Genomic DNA, 21385 nt, shown 5'->3' on the forward strand with positions numbered 1-21385 from the left:
TTGCACACTTAGGTGTCCTCAGCTGTGTCCCCGCGCACGTTACTGACTTCTACTGCCTACAGCAGGAGCCAGAGGTACAGGCACTCACAGGGCCAGCATGGGGGTCCAGGAATGCCCTGATAGGGTATGGAAACCCTGAGCCCCATGGTCACCTGCTGTTCAGTGGCAGCCTCACGTGGCCAGGCAGCAAGGGCACCCAGTGCTGGCAGCTTGATTTTTTTCATTTTTAAAGACAGAGTCTCGCTCTGTTGCCCAGGCTGGAGTGCAGTGGCATGATCTTGCCTCACCACAACCTCTGCCACCCGGATTCAAGCAATTCTCCTGCCTCAGCCTCCCAAGTAGCTGGGATTAGAGGTGCACACCACCACGCCCAGCTAATTTTTGTAATTTTAGTAGAGACGGGGTTTCACTATGTTGGCCAGGCTGGTCTCGAACTCCTGACCTCATGATCCACTTGCCTGGGTCTCCCAAAGTGCTGTGATCACAGGTGTGAGCTACTGCACCTGGCCAGCTCAATTTTTTTAAAAGGAAGCTGAACATGGAATTTGGAGTGAAATCTCCTAATTTTTTCATTAACTAAATAAAAAGACTTAAGCATTGCATGAGTTGAACAAACACATCTGCCAGCGACCTTCCCCCAATTCCCAGCCCCTGGTCCCCTGTGCAGGCCCTCTGTGACCTCCCTCATCTCTGCACCTTCACAGGCACTGGGGAACCAGAGGAGGGCACCGGCCTGCCCTCCACCATTGCCAGGAAGGAAAGTAGAGCTGGCAAAACTACAGGAACCCAGCTCTGTCCATGTGACATACGAGGCACAGATTTATTGGTTCTGCAACCAGGGAATCATAGAAGTCCTAAACTCTAGGTTGAAAATGAATATGCAGCCGGGCACAGTGGCTCACACCTGTAATCCCAGCACTTTGGGGGGCTGAGGCGGGTGGATCACGAGGTCAGGAGTTTGAGACTAGCCTGACCAACATAGTGAAACCCCATCTCTACTAAAAATACAAAATTTAGCTGGGTGCAGTGGCAGGCACCTATAATCCCAGCTACTCTGGAGGCTGAGGCAGGAGAATTGCTTGAGCCTGGGAGGCAGAGGCTGCAGTGAGCCAAGGCACCACTGCACTCCAGCGTAGGCGACAGATTGAGACTCCATCATAAAAAAAAAAAAAAAAAAGAAAAAGAAAAAATAAATAAATAGGCATCCTTCCCTGCCATTAGCCGGCCATTGTTCAGCCACACTAGCGCCTGTTCTGCTCGTCACCTGCCCTCCCCACCCCCCTTCAATGCTGCTCCTGCAAAAGCTGTCCTCTTTCATGCCCAGGTATAGGCTGCGCCTTCCTTCTGAAACACCTGTCTCTCTCAGGACGCACCGTTTCCTGAAGCCCTGCAGCTGCGCTAAGAAGCTCTCCTCTCCTACAAGAGGAAATAGGTGATGCTTTGTTAGGCCCATACCGTGTTGGAAAAATCAAGAAAACTCACCTAAAAATCTGAATCTGCAGTCTCTCTTATAGAGCACTATAAGATCTAACACAGCCAATCGCATCCCCCATTGTTCTCCGCCCCCTTCTTCTGTAATCACCTCGTTTTCCCCCATCTTGGCTGCCCATACCCCACCCCATTTTCTTGGACCAGTAGCTTCGAGATGTTTTGAAAGTTGGATTCATAACATAGCCCTGTAAACAGACACACACCTGAAACAACTCTCCTGACACCATATTCAGCTTCACCATGTGACACATTCTGAGATTTTCCAATCCATTCCATTTTGTTCTCTTTTTTTTTTTCTTGAGATGGAGTCTTGCTCTGTCGCTCAGGCTAGAGTGTAGTGGCGCTATCTTAGTTCAATGCAACCTCCACCTCCCAGATTCGAGCAATTCTCCTACCTCAGTCTCCTGAGTAGCTGGGATTACAGGTGTGCACCGCCATGCCTAGCTAATTTTTGTGGATTTTTTTTTTTTTTTTTTGAGGTGGAGTCTTTCTCTTTCACCCAGGCTGAAGTGCAGTAGTGCGATCTTAGCTCATTGCAATCTCTACCTCCTGGGTTCAAGCGATTTTCCTGCCTCAGCCTCCTGAGTAGGTGGGATTACAGGCACCCACCACCATGCCTGGCTAATTTTTGTATTTGTAGTAGAGACGGGGTTTTGCCCTGCTGGCCAGGCTGGTCTCAAACTCCTGACCTCAGGTGATCTGATCTGCCTGCCTTGGCCTCCCAAAGTGCCGGGATTACAGGCGTGAACCACCGCGCCCAGCCTGTTCTATTCCATTCCATTGCATTACGTGCTGTTCCGTTACATTCCATTCTGTTCCATTGCATTCCATTTTTTAAAAAATGCCATTTCAGATCCACTACATTGATTTTACAAGCCGCTAATGGGTCAGATGCCCCACGATAAAAACACTGCCCTTGTCATCACCTATCACTGCCCATCCCCTAATCCAGTTACAGAACCTGCCACTCTGCCCTCAGCTGTATGTGTGTGGCTCCCTTCCTCAGGAATCCCAGGTCCCAGTGGCTTACAGGGCCCGAACCCATGAGTCCTGGCACCTCCCTCTCCTCCTGTCCCCACTGCCTCGTTCCATGCTGGAGCCCCCCGAGCCCTGTCCACTGGGCTCACTCCTCTCTCACACACCCTCAGCCCCCACAGTACATGCTTGGCCAACTCAGCTCCATTCTCAACCTCTGTGGCCATAGTGACCGTTTGGAAAGTCAGAACCTGTCATTCACAGCCTGCCAATGGCTGCCATCTCATTCAGGCAGAAACCCAAGTCTCTATGAGATCTACAAGGGCCTTCATGATCTGGCCACACCTCCCCTTCCACTCTAACCTCATTTTTTGTTTGTTGGTTTTTGAGACAGGGCCTCACTCTGTCACCCAGGCTAGAGCACAGTGCAGTGGCATGATCACAGTTCACTGCAGCCTCTGCCTCCAGGGCTTAAGTAGTCCTCCCACCTCAGCCTCCCAAGTAGCTGGGACTACAGGCACATGGCACCAAGCCTGGCTAATTTTTGTTTTTTTCTTTGTTTGTTTGTTTGTTTGTTTGTTTTGAGACGGAGTTTCGCTCTTGTTACCCAGGCTGGAGTGCAATGGCGCGATCTCGGCTCACCGCAACCTCCGCCTCCCGGGTTCGGGCAATTCTCCTGCCCCAGCCTCCTGAGTCGCTGGGATTACAGGCACGCGCCACCATGCCCAGCTAATTTTTTGTATTTTTAGTAGAGACGGGGTTTCACCATGTTGACCAGGATGGTCTCGATCTCTTGACCTCGTGATCCACCGGCCTCGGCCTCCCACAGTGCTGGGATTACAGGCTTGAGCCACCGCGCCCGGCTGTATTTTTTGTAGAGATGGGGTCTCACCATGTTTCCCAGGCTGCTCTTGAACTCCTGGGTTGATTCGCTTGCCTCAGCCTCCCAAAATGCTGCGATGCCAGGCCTGGGCTACTGTGCTTGGCCTTCCCTTCCATCCCTTGCCCCCCTCACTCAGCAGGCAGCCTCCTCGCTGCCCCCGGAACACCAGGTGAGGTGCACCCTCTACCTGGAAGGCTCTCCCCGGGAGAGTGTGGCTTTCTCCTTTGCCTAATTACAGGCCTTCTTTAAACACCCTCAACACACATCCCACCAGATACTCCCCTTGTCTCCACAGCATCTGTGGCCATCTGACGTGCTGTGTCGTTACTTGTTATTTGGGTCTTGCCTGGGGCCCTTGGTTAATGTGTGAGACTCGTGGGGGTTAGGTCTCTCTGATTTTGTTCACAAGGATGTTGATAGTTAATAACTGCTGAACACAAATGATGCGTTCCTAGATGATCTTTACGCCGATCACTCTACTTTTGGGTATGTTTGAAATTTTCCATGATAAAAAGCTATCTTTAGAAGTCTATTGAAGGAGCCAGCGTGGTGGCTCACACCAGTAATCCCAACACTTTGGGAGAACAAGGCAGTCGAATCACTTGAGATCAGGAGACTGAGACCAGCCTGGTCAACATGGTAAAACCCCATCTCTACAAAAAATAATTAGCTGGGCGTGGTGGCACCTGAAGGCCTAGCTACTTGAGATGCTAAGGCTGGAGAATTGCTTGAGCCCAGGAAGCAGAGGTTGCAGTGAGCCTAGATCATGCCACTGCTCCCCAGCATGGGCGACGGAGTAAAACCCTGTTTCCAAAAAAAAAAAAAAAAAAGGCTATTGAAGGAATGAGCAAATCCATAAACCCATAGCATTTCTTCTTGAACTAACCTTCCCTGTGTCTTGTGGAGCTGGCTGCAACATCACTGAACAGGGCAAGTAGTCAGGAAACTGTGGAAAGAAACAAAAAATCATTTATTTCAGAGGGGTCTGTTCCATGAGTAACATAGAATCATCATGTAAAAGTTGGAAAATAAAGATAAGCAAGAAAAAAGAAAAAATACATTCACCTATACTCCTAACACCCAAACAGACGTTGCTAACATAACCTTCCCAACGTTTCCTGCTGTACCCATAAACAGATGTTTTGTTTGGAGACGGAGTCTTATTCTGTCACCCAGGCTGGAGTGCAGTGGCACGATCTTGGCTCACTGCAACCTCTGTCTCCCGGGTTCAAGCAATTCTCATGTCTCAGTCTCCCAAGTAGCTGGGATTACAGGCGCACAGCACCATGCCCAGCTAATTTTTGTATTTTTGCCGGAGATGGGGTTTCACCACGTTACCCAGGCTGGTCTCAAACTCCTGATCTTAAGTAATCCACCCACCTCAGCCTCCCAAAGTGCTGGGATTACAGGTGTGAGCCACCTTGCCTTGCCACACATAAATATATATATGTGAGAAGACATTTTACAGAAATGGGACCAAGTGATGAGTGTGTCCTGTAGTCTGTTTATTCGCTTCATTAACTTGCCCTTTTCAGAAAGCATTGTGACCATTTTTCCACATCATCAAACACAGTTCTGTTCTGAATCATCCTTTTTAGGGCTCTGTATACATTTAATGTAGCCAGTCCCCTTTGCCGGCTACATAAGTGGGCTTTAGTTTTCTTGTCATTATAAACAATGCTATAATAAATCAGTTTTAGCCAATTAATTTCATAAGCTGCATTGCTAGAAAGAGAAGCACACTTTTTAAGATTTTCAACACACATTGACATATTGTCTCTAAAAGGTATCGCCACTTCAGACTCTCAGCGCAAGTACATGGGAACCCCTGGGACCATACAACTTTTTTGTAAATGTGATTTTGTAAAACAATTTTGATAAACATAGAGTAACACCAACTCTACCATTCAAGCTATTTTAACTGTACGGTTCATTGGTATTAAGTACATTCACGCAACCCTGCAGCAATCACCACTACCGTTCACCAGAACTTTTTCATCATCCCGGTCTGAAGCTCTGTTCCCATTAAACCACAACTCCCATCCTCCATCCCCCAGCCCGTGGGAAGCTGTCTTCTGTCTCTGACTGTATGAATCTGATTGCTCCAGGTATCTCCCACAAGTGAAACCGTATGGTATTTGTCTTTTCGTGTCTGGGTCCTTTCATTTAGTATAATGTATTCAAGGTTCATCCCTGGTGTAGCACATGGTTCATTCCTTTTTAAGGCTGAACCATGTAACTTTGGAAGTGTATATGCTCTTAAGACAAATAAACATGCTTGTAAAGGAGATGGTAGCTTCCCCAACTGAGCTCACGGCCAAGACTTCAGAGAGTTTGCACTCTGGCCCCGTTGGTCGGCAGGTCTCAATGGATGAGAGACGGGCCTCCAGAGGGATGAAGGGGTATATCTCCTGTGATCCCCCAAGCTGTGGGCAAGGAAAAAGGTGATGCTTTACTTCACTAAGCTCTCCTGTCTCGTAAGGAACCCTTTCCTGCTTGGAACTCCCCAGGCCAGTGAGGGGCACTTCTGTGAGCTTTCCTTTTAGAGCTTAGCAAGCAAAGGAGTAACACATGCTCATGTAATTAGGGGGTCAGGAGAAGGGAAATATGTAAACGGTAGGTTGAAAGGGTGCCTTCAAAGGCTGACAGGCTATTTTCAAGGACTTAAAAAAAGACAATCACAGACCATGCAATCTAGAATTTCTTGCAAGGGTGCAATTTCCAGGCCCGCAGATGTGAAGTCCTTCCTCTGTTCCCTTTCCTTTGCCCCCATCCACATGATAAGGTGCTGGGGGTGAAGGAAGGAGGGCTGGGCCGGGGAGTCACCCACCGTGAGCAGAAAGGGGTACGTGTTGCTCCCCAGCTTTTTCAGCAGGCTCTCTTGCAGTTTTGTGGGGGTGCTCGCAGCCCCCACGGGAGGGTACACCTGGACCCGGGAGAAGTACAGGTCCCTGCGGAAGGACAGGCCCATCACGTCAATGTCCTCCTGGCCATAGCGGAAGGCGCAGGTCAGAGTGACGTACACTGCAAAGGAGATGAAGGCAGAATCGGTCTTGGCCCCTCGGCCTGCCACCCACTACCACCGATGGAGTGGGCAGTGGGCATGGGTTTGCAACCTTCAGCATCTGGAGGGGACAGGGGATGGGACTGGAGAGAACCCTGCCACCCAAGTACTCCACATCATTCTGGAGAACCAGCCCCTTCGTGAGGGTTCACTGCTCTAATGGGGGATCCTGGAGGACTGGGAGGCATCTTCCTCCCAACTGCATTGCATTGCCAGGATGGTGTGAATCTGCAGACAGAGGTCACGGTGCCCTCTGTCCTGCCCACCCCCTTCATTCCCTAGCTCTGTGGCCTCAGAGGCTTTGAGATGGCTCTGGCTTCTCAGGCTCTGGAGGGCAGGATGTCTGGATGAGTGAAGGAAGAAGGTAAGATGCAGAGGGAAACAGCGCCAGGCAGCAAAGCAGATGTGTGCTGGAGTCAATTGTGGGCTGAGCGAGGAGCGAGAAAGGCTCACAGGCCACGTGGGGAGGTGAAATCCAAGTCGAGAAGCCTCGAGTTCCAGCCTCCTTTTCACACTGCTCTGAAATATACTGAGCATTCTCCAAATCCCCACTTCTGAAAATTCCACTTGCTGAATAGGCTTAAAGGGCATGCCTAGTGGACCAAAAGAATTGTGTGGAAGCTCTGGCCAGGCGCCGTGGCTCACACCTATAATCCCAGCACTTTGGCGGACCACAAGGTCAAGAGATCAAGACCATCCTGGCTAACATAGTGAAACACCGTCTCTACTAAAAATACAAAAATTAGCTGGGCGAGGTGGTGCACACCTGTAATCCCAGCTACTCAGGAGACTGAGGCAGGAGAATTGCTTGAGCCCGGGAGGCAGAGGTTGCAGTAAGCCGAGATCATACCACTGCACTCCAACATGGGCAACAGAGTGAGACTCCATCTCAAAAAAAAAGAAGAAAAAAAAGAATTGTATGGAAGTTCACTACACCTTCTAAAAAAGACATGAAGTGTGTATTTCTCAAATATAACACATCAGAAGTGGCCTCTCCAAGTGCATGGTAGCCATTGGTTGAGAATTTTGCCTGACAGCCCCAGAAGTAACTGCCCCTTGCCGCTGACTCAGAAGAAACACTGCCCACTCACTGGCCCCTCATTCAAGGTCAGGGTCTTTGAAGAAGGTGCCAGAGACAACCTGGGTTGACAGGTGTCCTGTGCAGTGGCTTTCCCTGAGAACAGGCACCCTTCTCTGGTCAAGGGCATGAGCTTTTGGGGCTCAAACCAGACACCTTCTGGTCCAGAGAGGAGCAGGGCACCCAGGAGGAAGGTGGAGAGGGCAGAGGGGGCTGCTTGGGGCCCCATTTCGGCCATGCCACTTTGATGCTGACGGTCCCACAGCTGACATATTCCAGTGGCACATCCAGTGTTCTGAACAATTCCTTCACGTTGCCAGTAGCAACATGCAAAAAGGCATATTTAGAATGGAACTGAGTCAGTGACATTATCACAAGGGTAGCTGGAATCTGTTCTAATTTGGTTTACGCAACTGTTATTAGTAACAAACTACTTACCACACACATCAAAACTGCCAGAAATCTTCAAGGGCGCCATGACACTGGTTCATTCCTTCTGGGTCTTACTCCCCCTGCCTCCCAGCAGGCATCATTTCCCCCTTTTTGGATAAAACCACCTAGGTGCCCTCCTGAGCTTGCCCCAGCACAGACATCCATGACACAGGGGTGAGCGTACAGGGATGGGGCCCACAGACCTGGGCTCCGTCTACCATCTACTTATCTGCCATTCTGGACAGTGACTTTGCTGAGCGAGTGAGCTCTGGTGTCAACAGGACCTATGTGGAGTGAATTAGGCAGGAATGTGGGTCAACGGGCCTGACACTGGTTCCACGTGCAGGAGCACGGCCTCTGCCTTCCCGTCTCTCCTTCCATGTAAATGCTCCTTCTCTGAGCCACCCAGAGAGCAGCCCACTCCGGCCAGAACCCAGCCTGAGGCAAGGGGTTTTATCTCACCTTTCTTTCCCTTCAGGAGATCAGGATCCACCAACACAACACCATCTAAGGCAAAAGAGGGAGAGAGCAGTGAGGGTGAAGAAGATCAAAGAAACCAGACGCCTACTTTAAAAACTATGTATGTTTTTAATTGCACATGTAATTCATGTTCATTATAAGAAAGAAAGAAAAGTTAAGCAAAGAGAAAACAAAGTCATCCAGACTCCTACTATCTAAAATACCCATTGTGAAGATCTTGGTGCAGATTTTTCTTTTTTCCAGACCAGGCGTGGTGGCTCATGCCTGTAATCCCAGCACTTCGGGAAGCCAAGGCAGGAGGACTGCTCAAACCCAGGAGTTCGAGACCAGCCTAAGCAACATAGTGAGATCCTTGTCTCTACAAAAAGTTTTTAAAATATAAGCCAGCAGCCTTGGTAACAAAATGAGACCCTGTCTCTAAAAAATAAAAAAATTAGCTGGGCATGGTAGTACATGTCTTTAGTTCCAAGCAGGCTGAGGAGGAGGATCCCTTGAGCCAGGGAAGTCAAGGCTGGGGTAAGCCATCATCATGCCACTTCACTCAATCCCGGGCAATAGAGTCAGAACTTTTCTCAAAACATACTAAAAAGAAAAAAGAAAAAAAGTTAGTAAGGCATGGGCCAGGCGTGGTGGTGCACACCTGTGGTCCCAGCTACCTGAGAGTCTGAGGTAGGGGGATTTCTTGAACCTGTGAGGTCGAGGCTGCAGTCAGCTGTGACTGTGCCACTGCACTCCAGCCTAGGTGACAGAGTGAGACACTGCCCTGCACGACCCCCCCCCAAATTTTTTTTCCAAACATATATAACTTAATTATACAAATGTTTTTACTAAGTAAAAAAAAGAGACCCTACTGCACATATGTTCAGTTAAGTGTTTTCCTCACTCAGTTATACATTGCAAACATCTATTCATACATACATACATCTATACACACATATACATATACACGCACATATAGAGAAAACGTGCTAATCATTTTAATAGCTACATATTACTCAATTGAATGGATGCACCATCAATGATTTAATCACTTCCTGTTGTGAGGCATCCAGGTTGCCTCCAATGTTCCCATTATAATTAATATTGTGATAAGCATCCTTATACATACTTCTTTATATCTCTCCATGATTTTTAAAAAATAAATTATACAATTGGATTTGGCTTTTGATAACATGCTGCCAAATAACCTTCCAGAAAGTGTTTTGCCAAGGAACATTTTCATATCCAGTATCTGAAACTGCCAGCTTTTCTACAGTCTTTAAAAACCCTTTTGTGTTGAAATGATTACAGATTCACAGGAAGCTGCAAAGATAGCACTGAGACGCCCCTCGTATCCTTCATGCAGTTTCTCCCAATGGTTCCATCTGCCATAATTATAGTACGATGTCAAAACTAGGAAGCTGACGTGGGACATTCTGAGGGACATTTTTGTTCTTTCCGGTTTGGAGCTACCACAAATGAAGCTGCAGTGAACAATGACGTATAGGTTTTTGTGAGGACACCAGTTTTCATTTCTCTAAGTGCCCGGATGCAGCTGTCAGGTCATATGGTAAGTATATGTTTCACGTTTTAAGAAACTGCTGCTGGGTGCAGTGGCTCGCACCTGTAATCTCAGCATTTGAGAGCTGAGGCAGGAAGATCACTTGCACTCAGCAGTTCAAGACCAGCCCGGGTAACATGGTGAAAACCCAACTCTACAAAAAATATAAAAAGTAGCCGGGCATGGTGGCACATGCCTGAAGTCTCAGCTACTTAGGAGGCCGTGGTGGGAGGATCGCTTGAGCCCAGGAGGCGGAGGTTGCAGTGAGCCAAGATCGTGCTACTACATTGAAAGGAATGGCAAAAAACTGCAATTGCTTTTGCATCAACCTAAAATATTGTAGCCATTTTGGTAGGTGTACGATACACTCTCACTGTGGCTTTGATCTGTATTTCCCTATTGGCTAATCATGCCAAACAGGTTTCCACGTGCTTGCTTGTCTACCGTGTACCTTTGCTTCCTGTCTTCTGCCCATTTTCTCCTAGTGTCTGACTTTTTGTACTGTTAAGTTCTGAGCACTCTTCATACATTCCAGACGTGAATCCTTTGTCTCTTCACACTCTTTAAAATTGTTTCCAGCTGGATGAGGTGGCTCGCGCCTGTAATCCCAGCACTTTGGGAGGCCAAGGCAGGTGAACCACCTGAGGTTAGCAGTTCAAGACCAGCCTGACCAACATGGTAAAACACCATCTCTACTAAAAATACAAAATTAGCTGGCATGATGGCACATGCCTGTAATCCCAGCTACTTGGGAGGCTGAGGCAGGAGACTCACTTGAACCCAGGAAGCAGAAGTTGCAGTGAGCTGAGATCGCGCCACTGCACTCTAGCCTGGGCAACAAGAACGAAATTCCATCTCAAAAATAAAAGTAAAAATAAATAAAATTGTTTCCAATCAGTCATTGGTGCCTCACTGATGTTTTAATTTGCATTTATTTAATTAGATTAATAGCAAAGCTGATTTTTTTTTTTTTACTCCTCCACCTCCCCTCCCAATTTTTAAAAATACAAAGTGAGCAGTTATCTGATGACTTAAAGGAAAAACAGCATTACAATTTTCTCCAATCAACTTACCCACAGGCTGGACTTTGCTGATATGGTCTATGTAGTCTCTCTTCCCTAGGTAGATGGTCACCTGCAACAAGAACAGATGTGGGTCTAAGAGCCAAAGAATGCCAAGCTGAGGCATCCACGATAAAAACCAGCGGCAACTGCATCTTCTCATTCATCTTGAAAAGAGGAGGCTTTGCAGTCGCCCCGGCTCGGCTGTGGGCAGAGACAACAGATTTCAGGCAATGTGTGTTCTGTCCTCAGTTCTCATCTATCTGCTCCAAGGAATTCTTCCTACCCCTTTGGTTGGTTGGGGCTCCCTGTTCTCCCCACCTTTCCCTCATCAAGCCCAGGTTGGATATCAGCCAGCTAAACTTGCTGAATTACCTTTTAATACTTCAGTGGAAAATTATGCAAATGAGACTTTTGCCATCCATTTGCTGTTAAATCCTTTATTTCCAGCTGTGGAATGAAAGGTATCCCCTCTTTGCTACAAGAACTTCTGGACAGGCTGGGCGCGGTGACTCACGCCTGTAATCCCAGCACTTTGGGAGGCTGAGGTGGGTGGATCACCTGAGGTCAGGAGTTCGAGACCAGCCTGGCCAATATGACAAAACCCTGTCTCTACTAAAAGCACAAACATTGGCCAGGCATGATGGCGCACGCCTGTAATCCCAGCTACTCCAAAGGCAGGAGAATTGCTTGAGCCTGGGAGGCGGATGTTGCAGTGAGCAGAGATTGTGCCACCGCACTCCAGCCTGGGTGACAGAGTCAGACTCTGTCTCAAAACAACAACAACAAAAAAGAACTTATAGGAAAGCAGGATTGTGTTCCCCAGGCCTCAGCACTTTAACCCATGGGACTGTGCCTTGATGGTAGTAAGCTGGGGTCTTCTGCACATCTTTAAGCATCTATTACAGAGTCTAGGGCACACAAAGAGTCAGTGTTTGCCAAGTGCATCAATGAATGAGAGCACACCCTTTGGCTGCCTCCCTTCTTCAAATGCATATTTTGAATTCCAGGAACCGCCTAAATCATTTCTGTTGGCATTAAGTCCTCTCTATATTCTCCCCTTCCACCCATCTCAGATGCCCCGAAGTGTAGCCCTGTGCCCTCTAGGTTACTTGCATGATTAATGCTGAAGTGACTTCAAGCAAATACCACTAGAACCCTGGTTTACAGAAAAGATTCCATGGGAAACTTTATACTCCCAGCACTAAGCCAGGCTTCCAGACCTCACTAGCCTGGGTGGTGTGGAAGCCTGGCATCTGAGAGGAGAGGGCTGACCGGGACACACACTGCTACCTGCTGGTTCCTGCAGTGGGTCCCAGCTTCCTAAACACTGTGGGTGTCTTGGCCTCGCCCTCAAGATCCACCCTTGAGTGTTGACCAGGGTGTGTTGCTCTAGTAGATTCCCTGGCCTTCTGGCTGCTGGGCAAGGTGGGCCAGATGTTTGTCTCCACCTTGCCTGGATGGTGGCCAGGCCTGGGGCTGGCACAGCCCTCTACTGGGGACCACAGTTCCTGGCAGGTAGCCCTGAGGGCCTCAGAGTTCTGATATTTGTGCCATCCCTCATCTGTTAAGCCCAGGGATGTACCAGTGCCCAGCTGCTTCTCAATGCTGTGTGACATACTAAACTCTTTCTTGTAATCTCTCTCTCTCTTTTTTTTTTTTTTGAGACAAGGTCTCATTCTGTCACTCAGCCTGGAGTGCCATGGCACTATCGTGGCTCACTGCAACCTTTGTGTCCCAGGATCAAGTTATCCCCCCACCACAGCCTCCCAGATGCATGCCACCATGCCCAGCTAATGTTTTTGTATTTTTTTTAGAGATGGGGTCTCCCCATGTTGCCCAGGCTGGTCTCAAACTCCTGGGCTCAAGCAGTCCACCCACCTTGGCCTTCCAAAGTGCTGGGATTACAGGCATGAGCCACTGCACCTGGCTATTTCTTGTGATTTCTTTCACACATGCCCCCACCTTAGCAAACAGCCCCTTTTAAAAACTCTCCTCTGGTCAGGTACAATGGCTCATGCTTATAATCCCAGCACTGAGAGACCAAGGTGGAAAGGATTGCCTGAAGTCAGGAGTTCAAGCCTGGGCAACAAAGTGATACCCCCTCCTCTGCCACTTGCCATCTCTACAAAAAAAGTTTTTAAAAAATTAGCTGGGCAAGGTGGTGCCTGCTTGTAGTCCCAACTACTTTGGAGGCTGAGGAAGGAGGATCACTCGAGCCTAGGAGGCTGAAACTGTAGTGAGCTACAATTGTACCATTGCACTCCAACCTTGCTCTCCCACAAAGCAGGTAAAGAGATCTTCGCTGGTCTCCAGAGTAAGACCCTGTCTCAAATTTAAAAAAACCAGTGGAAGACAGTGTGGTGATTCCTCAAGGACCTAGAAATAGAAATTCCATTTGACCCAGCAATCCCATTACTGGGTATATATCCAAAGGATTATAAATTGTTCTACTATAAGGACACATGCACACAAATGTTCATTGCAGCACTGTTTACAATAGCAAAGACCTGGAACCAACCCAAATGCCCATTGATGATAGATTGGACAAGGAAAATGTGGCACAAATACACCATGGAATACAATGCAGCCATAAAAAACGATGAGTTCGTGTCCTTTGTAGGGACATGGATGAACCTGGAAACCATCATTCTCAGCAAACTGACACAAGAACAGAAAATCAAACACCGCATGTTCTCACTCATAGGCGGGTGTTGAACAATGAGAACACATGGACACAGGGAGGGGAGCACTACACACTGGGGTCTGTTGGGGGGGAAATAGGAGAGGGACATCGGGGGGTGGGGAATTGGAGAGAGATAGCATGGGGAGAAATGCTAGATATAGGTGATGTGGAGGAAGGCAGCAAATCACACTGCCACGTGTGTACCTATGCAACAATCTTGCATGTTCTTCACATGTACCCCAAAACCTAAAATGCAATAAAAAATGTGATACTTATAAAAAAAAAAAAACCATATATATATATCCTCAAATCTACCTATTTAGAGGCTGCCTTGCAGGGATCATGACTGATAAATTGCTATTCTGCTGCTCAGCGTCTACTGGCAGCTCGCTCCTTCCCTGTGGAATAAACTCCAGTGCCTTGTGCGTGGCCACACTCACAGCGTCCTCTGTAACAGCTCCACTCTTCCTGGCTACTGGCCACAGCGGCTCTGCCACAGCTCCTCAAAACACCACAGATTTGTGCCTCTGTTCCTATTCTTTCCACTGTAAGGAAAGCCCTTCTGCTGCACTTTCTCCTGGGGGGAGTCCTATCCATGCTTCAGGGGATACCTCAGGGTCCCCATCTCTCCCTTTGCCCCGCACACCCTGGGAGCACGTGCCTGCAGCCCCACTGCAGCCTGCACCACACCGTGTCCCAGGTGCTCTCACAGGAGCCAGTCTCCCCTGCTAGACTTCGCCTGTCTATTTCATCCCACACATGGTTCTGGAGGTCCCAGCAGCTGCTGGCTACTGAAAATAAAAACCCAAGAAGACAACCCATTGGTCCCCAAGGTCCCTGCTCTTTGGTTGGGAGCCCAACAAGTAAACTGGCAATTATGCCCCTGGGATAAATGCCAGGGCAGAGGCTGGTGGCGAGGAAGCCCCAGGGGAGGGCAAGGAGAGAGGGAAGGTTCTTGTTTTCAGAGGGGCTCTACCCAGTGGACAAATGGCATAGCCAGGTGACAGGGGACGGTGAGGGCATGCGATCTGAGCAAAATGTATACAGAGCCCAGAGTCCAAGAATGCTTCTAGAACTGCCAGTGGCTTCGCCTGCAGGTGAATGGCCATTGAATGGGGATGCAGGCGGCTGCTGAAATGGTCTCATAGGACCTGACCCTAAAGAACCTCAGAAGACCATGAAGTGTTTTAAGCAGGATGAAAGACTTGAATTAAACGGTATTTAGAGACGCTAAATAGAGAAATAGCTTTTGGAAGAATTAAATGGCATTTAGAGTGCTTATCATGTATCAGGGGCCAAGCTAAGCACTTTGACCACATGGTTTCATTTAATCCTCACAGCAACTCAATGAGATAAGAATTGAGCCCATTTTATAGAAGGGAGCACTGAGATTTAGCTCATATCAGCAGCACAGTGGGGAATGGATCGGCAAGGGGAGAGCCAGTTAGGCAGCCCGACTGTGGTGGGGACTTAGGGGACTGAAGAGTGGATGGAAGAGAAGAGGGTAGGTGAAGATAGGAATGTTTCCTTCTCTTTCCAAAGGTTTGGCTGCAAGGGAAGGAGAGCTAGAAAGGATATAGGGTCGAGGGCAGTTGGTGGTTGTTTTTAAGATGGATGAGGTCCATACTTATTTTTTTTTTTGAGACAGAGTCTCACTCTGTTTCCCAGGTTGGAGTGCAGTGGCGTGGTCTTGGCTCACTGCAACCTCCACCTCCCGGGTTCTAGAGATTCTCCTGCCTCAGCCTCCCGAGTAGCTGAGATTACAGGCACCCTCTTCCATGCCCAGATAATTTTTATATTTTTAGTAGAAACGGGGTTTCACCATGTTGGCCAGGCTGGTCTCGAACTCCTGACCGCAGGTGATCCACCCACCTGGGCCTCCCAAAGTGCTGGGATTACAGGCGTGAACCACCGCGTCCAGCTGGTACTTATTTTTAGGCTCAGGCAAAGTATTAGCAGAAAGGAGAGGCTGCAGACGTAGACAGACCAATGGCTGAGGCCCCTGAGGAGGCGGCCTACCATGCAGCCCAGGGTGTAAGAGTGGTGAACCTCAGATGGGAGCAAAGCAGCCCTTCCACTGCCACAGGAAGGACGGGGCAGGAGGGGGGCAGGTAGAGAAGCGGGTGTGATGTGAGACTGTAGCCAGCCTGCGGGGGCCCATCCAACAGCCACACGTCCCTTCTTCCAGGATAAAACTGTGTTCAGGCACCATCTTTGATGAGGCAGCACGCTCAGAGGAGGCCAGCTCCAGGGAACGTTTCTTGATTGAACTGATTCAATTATGATCATCTAATTCTTCTGGCTTGGGATTGGCTTAGGGTGGGCATGTGACCCAGTTTTGACCAATGGCATGTGAGAGAAGAAGGCTTCAGAGAGATGTCCTGACCCTTACAAGAGACCCCAGGACACCACAGCCTCTTCCTTCTGGATGTTGTCAAGAGCAGGTGACATGTCGGGAGCTGGGGGAGTCATTTAGCCACCTGCTGGAGCATGAAGGTCAAAGACGAGGGCAGCATCAAGAGAATCACAGAGAAAAAGGCTCAGAGCCCTGCCACACCATGCCCAGGGCCACACAGATGTCGCTGGTGAAATGATCTGAATACATGAGACAGGAATTGAATGAATTCTTTTTTTTCCCCCTGCAGTGACTTATCTACAAAAACCCTCTACATTTCTTGGTGGAAAGGATGTCCATCTAGGAGTGAGGGGAGGACAGCGTGAGAAATGAACACAAGTGGCTTCCTCTTCAGCCAGAAGCTGAGATAAAATGGGCTGGAAAGACAACTTGGGAAAGAGCCTGGAGACGGAAAGAATCAGAGTACTTGATTAAAATGATCGAGCCAGGCGCGGTGGCTCAAGCCTGTAATCCCAGCACTTTGGGAGGCCGAGGCGGGTGGATCACGAGGTCAAGAGATCGAGACCATCCTGGTCAACATGGTGAAAACCCGTCTCTACTAAAACTACAAAAAATTAGCTGGGCATGGTGGCGCGTGCCCGTAATCCCAGCTACTCAGGAGGCTGAGGCAGGAGAATTGCCTGAACCCAGGAGGCGGAGGTTGCGGTGAGCCGAGATCGCGCCATTGCACTCCAGCCTGGGTAACAAGAGTAACAAGAGCGAAACTCCGTCTCAAAAAAAAAAATAAAAATAAAAAAAAATAAAATGATCGAGTTCCTCAACTAGGAGAGGAGAAGGCAGAAAGCGCACAGGCCAAGCCTGATCTCCTGGGTGGCACCATAAGGATGGGGAGGTTCTTTGGGTCCCTTACGGGCTTCAGAGGTCAGCCAGAATGGGCTGGGGGCTGCAGCTCACGCCTGTAATCTCAGCACTTTGGGAGGCCGAGGTGGGTGGATAACCTGAGGTCAGGAGTTTGAGACCAGCCTGGCCAACATGGTGAAACTCTGTCTCTACTAAAAATACAAAAATTAGCCAGGCATGGTGGCACCCTGGCTGTAGTTCCAGCTACTAGGGAAGCTGAGGCAGAAGAATCGCTTGAACCCGGGAGGCGGAGGTGGCAGTGAGCTGAGATTGCACCACTGCACTCCATCCTGGATGACAGAAAATATATAGCATCAAAATGAATTTCACCTATTTCTTCTTACTTTTTAAAAGTGGCTACTAGAAAATTTAAAATTACATCTGTGGCTTGCACTGGACAGTGCTGAGCTAGACGTAAGAAGCTATTGAGTGGAGCTATCCACAGAGGCTGGAGGGTAGACCCTCTCCCATGCCAGGAAGTTCATGGGCACATCTGGAACACCTAACATGCCCCTGAAGAGTGGTGGGAAGGGGGCAGACTGGGGCATGTTCCCTTTTCCAGTGGCCCCACAGGTTCCACTGAGGTTTGAGAGCCCCGTGGTGGGGCAGGGGCACATTGATCAGTGTCTGGGTTTTACCCAGGCAGGTGACACAATAGACAGATGAAAGGCCAAGGGCATCACAGGTACAGACAAAACAGTGTTTAATTAGTAAGTCAAGGGTTCAAGGCCAGCTAGGAAAAGAAGCAGAGGTGGGGGTGACAGTGTGGGGATTGAGCGATTGGGAGAAAATTGAGGGTCACAGGACTAACATCTTGATGAGACTGAAGAGATGCTGTATTTCTGCAGTTAATTCATTCACTTATATCTCATTGATCATCCATCTTAGGCAGAGATGGAAAATAGACACAAAGCTTCCCTGCCCCTCATAGGGTTTGTTTGTTTTTTCCTTTGAGACATAGCCTCCCTCTGTTACCCAGGCTGGAGTGCAGTAGCATGATCTGGGCTCACTGCAACCTCCACATCCTGGGTTCAAGTAATTCTCATGCCTCAGCCTCCCAAATCTGGGATTACAGGCACCCACTACCACACCCAGCTAATTTTTGTATTTTTAGTAGAGAGGGTTTCACCATGTTGGCCAGGCTGGTCTCAAACTCCTGGCCTCAAGTGATCCACCGGCCTCAGCCTTCCAAAGTGCTGGGATTACAGGCATGAGCCACCACGCCCCAGACATCAAAGGGTTTTGATGTTGATCATGACTACACTGTACTTGAAAAAGCTCCATTTTTTTTTAACAATAATTTCTATCAAGCCACTCACTTCTGCACCACTTACCGATTTGTCCCGGGAGATCTTCTTGAAGATAACTTGGTTCGGTTCGGACTTGCTGGTCTTCCCGCTGGCTGCCATGTTATCTGTCCCTGGCAGCTTCTACCTCCTTGGGATGTTTGTCAGGTGTTAGAAGGCTGGGGAAAGGCAAGACAATCATAAATATCAAGTCAAGAACATCCTGGGTAGAAGACCTACTCACGAGATGCTGTGCACCCTCACTGGACATTCCCTTCCACTTGCTTCAACATTGTGTTTCATTGATTAGTCTTTGCTTAGTTTGCATTTTACTATGGCATGATTTGGGTGTTTTTAATATTTTCTTTTCTTTTTTCTTTTTTTTTTTTTCTTGAGACAGAGTCTCACTCCGTCACCCAGGCTGGAGTGCAATGGTACAGTCTCGGCTCACTGCAACCTCCGTGTCCCGGGTTCAAGCAATTCTCCAGCCTCAGCCTGCCAAGTAACTGGGATTGTAGGTACCTACCACCATGCCCAGCTAATTTTTTTTTTTTTTTTTTTGTATTTTTAGTAGAGACAGGGTTTTGCCATGTTGGCGAGGCTGGTCTTGAACTCCTGACCTCAGGTGATCCACCCGAGGGAGGTTTATCACCTGAGGTCAGGAGTGAGCCACCGCACCCAGTTAATACTTTATTGTTTTGGTAAGCTTCGAACATTTCTCAGTAAACCTCACCAGGGAGTCTAGCTGGATTCCAACGAGGTTTTCCTTTCTGACAAACCTTTGATGTTATCACACTTAGCCAGGTTGAATTTAAGGTTCTATCATGACCGTGTCTTATGACAAGTAAATAAAAAAAGTTCCTGAAAACCATCACATAACCACTTAACAAATACTGTTTCCAAGAATATACTAATGGTCAGGTACTGTGGCTCACACCTGTAATCTCAATACTTTGGGAGGCTGAAGCAAGAGGATCATTTGAAGCCAGGAGGCAGAGACTGGCCTGGGTGACATGGCAAGATCCTGTCTTTTTTCTTTTTTTAAAAAAAAATCCTACCTTTAAAAAAAAAAAAGAATATATTAAAATCCCAAAAGTTCTATTTAGCAATTCATACTAAGAGATAGCCTTTTCTTGTTAACCCTTTTACCACTGTTTTACAATTAAGAGGCCATCTTTGTGGTCTGGAATTAAACATACTCTAACTAAGGCTTTCTTTTTTTAAGATACAGGATCTCGTTCTGTTGCCCAGGCTGGAGGGCAGTGCCACAATCATAGCTCACTGCAGCCTCAAACTCCTGGGCTCAAGTAATCCTCCTGCCTCAGCCTACTGAGTAGCTAGGACTACAGGTGTGTGCCACCATGCCTAGTTAACTTATTTTTGTTATTTTTGTTTTGTTTTTTTGGGGGGGAGAGACTGGGTCTGACTGTATTGCTCAAGTTGGTCTCGAATTCCTGGCCTCAAGCAATCCTCCATCCTCAGCCTCCTGAGCCGCTGGGACTATAGGCATGAGCCACTGCCCCGACTCACTTCGAGTCTCCTTAATTAGCAATCTTACGGAAACCACACAGAAAAAGTGAAGCCGGGACACACTGTCTGCAGGAAAACACCCATCCTAGCTCTTCCCCACACCTGCCCCAGGTTTCTGAGAAGGTTTTGGCCTGTGGTGGTCACATACCTTGTGATTTGTCACCAACCAGGTGGGAAGGGCCAGATGGCAAGGAGAGGGTCTCTATGCCCTGAGATGATGAACAGCCAGCCCCTGTTCTGAGCAAGCTGGTACCGTCTCACCAGATGAGCCTGCAGAGGCACTGCTGAGGCCCCTGGGCTACGTATGTGGGGAATTTGTAGGGGATCTAGCGAGGATGCCCAGCATCCAGGTCTCAATGTCTAAAAGCCAAATCCCACTTAAGGAGCAGAGTTGGATTAGTGCTGAGACGGTGAACTGGTAGTTTCAGCAGTTCTGGGCATTAAGCAACACCCCCGCCCCAGTCTCCAGACAGAGGGTCTCACATATGTCTGAGTCACACAGCTCACTTGGGGAAGGTTGGTGGGAGGGCCAACAGCTAAATGAAAGCTACTTTTTCTTCTAAACCTCTTTGGATTCTGGAAATAGACTGATAATCCCTTCATTCCCGGGCTTTGCCAGGACAGGAAGAGATTTGATTAAACTCAGCAGGCAGCTAATGCGACCTTGTGGGTGGGGCATAAACAAAAAGGTCAAGGATAAATGTCAACCTCAAGATGAACCTGGTGTTATGCAGGCCAGCTGGATCTGTCCCTCTCCTCCAGCCAGTCCTGCCCCTGCCGATTGATGGCTCAGGAGTCCTGCTGATCCCCTCAGTGTCTCTGGAACCTGTCTGCGTCCTCCACCCCCAGCACCGCCTTTGCTTCCCCAGACCGGAGTGATTCCCCACTGTCTGACTACATCTATTTCTTTCTTTCTTTTGAGATGGAGTCTTGCTCTGTCTCCCAGGCTGGAATGCAGTGGCACGGTCTTGGCTCACTGTAACCTCCGCCTCTGGGGTTCAAGTGATTCTCTGGCCTCAGCCTCTGAGTAACTGGGATTACAGGTGCACGCCACCACGCCTGGCTAATTTTGTATTTTTAGTAGAGAAGGGGTTTCACTATGTTGGTCAGGCTGGTCTTGAACTCCTGACCTCAGGTGATCTGCCTGCCTTGGCTTCCCAAAGTGCTGGGATTACAGGCATGAGCCACCACACCCGGCCGACTGCATCTATTTCTACATTTTCCACACAGAGGCAGAGAGGCCTTCCGAGCCCCGACCTGTCACCTCTTGCTTAAATCACTCTTAGAATGCAGGCAGAAAGCTTGCAGCCTCTGGAACCTCCGCCTGCCTTTCCTTCCACGTCGTCTGCCATGCTTGCTCCTTCCCACTGTTCTTTTTGCCTGGAACAAGCTTCTCCTCTCTCCACCTGGCTGACCCTTCTTGGCCTTTCAGATTTTGACCAGGAATCACTTCCTCAGGGGAGCTATCCCCAACCTCCAGGACCAGATTGGAATCACACCTGCACTTCACTCTTTTTTTTTTTTTTTGAGACAGAGTCTCACCCTGTTGCCTGGGCTGGAGTGCAGTGGTGTGATCTCAGCTCACTGCAGCCTCCACCTTCCGGGTTCAAGTGATCCTCCTGC

The 21385-nt window shown here is 48.6% G+C and overlaps 1 protein-coding gene across 2 annotated transcripts in view; it reads right to left on the reverse strand.

Annotated features, from left to right (window-relative positions):
• Positions 1-20237, reverse strand: part of SAG (S-antigen visual arrestin) — a 40449-nt gene extending 20212 nt beyond the window's left edge. For both annotated transcript variants that reach the window (XM_032277873.1, XM_032277872.1), the window contains exons 1-6: positions 19911-20237; positions 18281-18411; positions 11017-11077; positions 8386-8430; positions 6180-6373; positions 4236-4295 (exon numbers count right to left, since the gene is read on the reverse strand). In XM_032277873.1, coding sequence (XP_032133764.1) covers positions 4236-4295; positions 6180-6373; positions 8386-8430; positions 11017-11077; positions 18281-18355 — 435 coding nt within the window. In that variant the 5' untranslated portion in view covers positions 18356-18411; positions 19911-20237. The remainder of the gene's footprint in view (positions 1-4235; positions 4296-6179; positions 6374-8385; positions 8431-11016; positions 11078-18280; positions 18412-19910) is intronic.
• Between the last annotated feature and the right edge of the window lie 1148 nt (positions 20238-21385).

This window comes from Sapajus apella, unplaced genomic scaffold (genome assembly GCF_009761245.1).
Source record: "Sapajus apella isolate SASKATOON/1434 unplaced genomic scaffold, GSC_monkey_1.0 scaffold10, whole genome shotgun sequence".
In the NCBI taxonomy this organism is placed as follows: domain Eukaryota; kingdom Metazoa; phylum Chordata; class Mammalia; order Primates; family Cebidae; genus Sapajus; species Sapajus apella.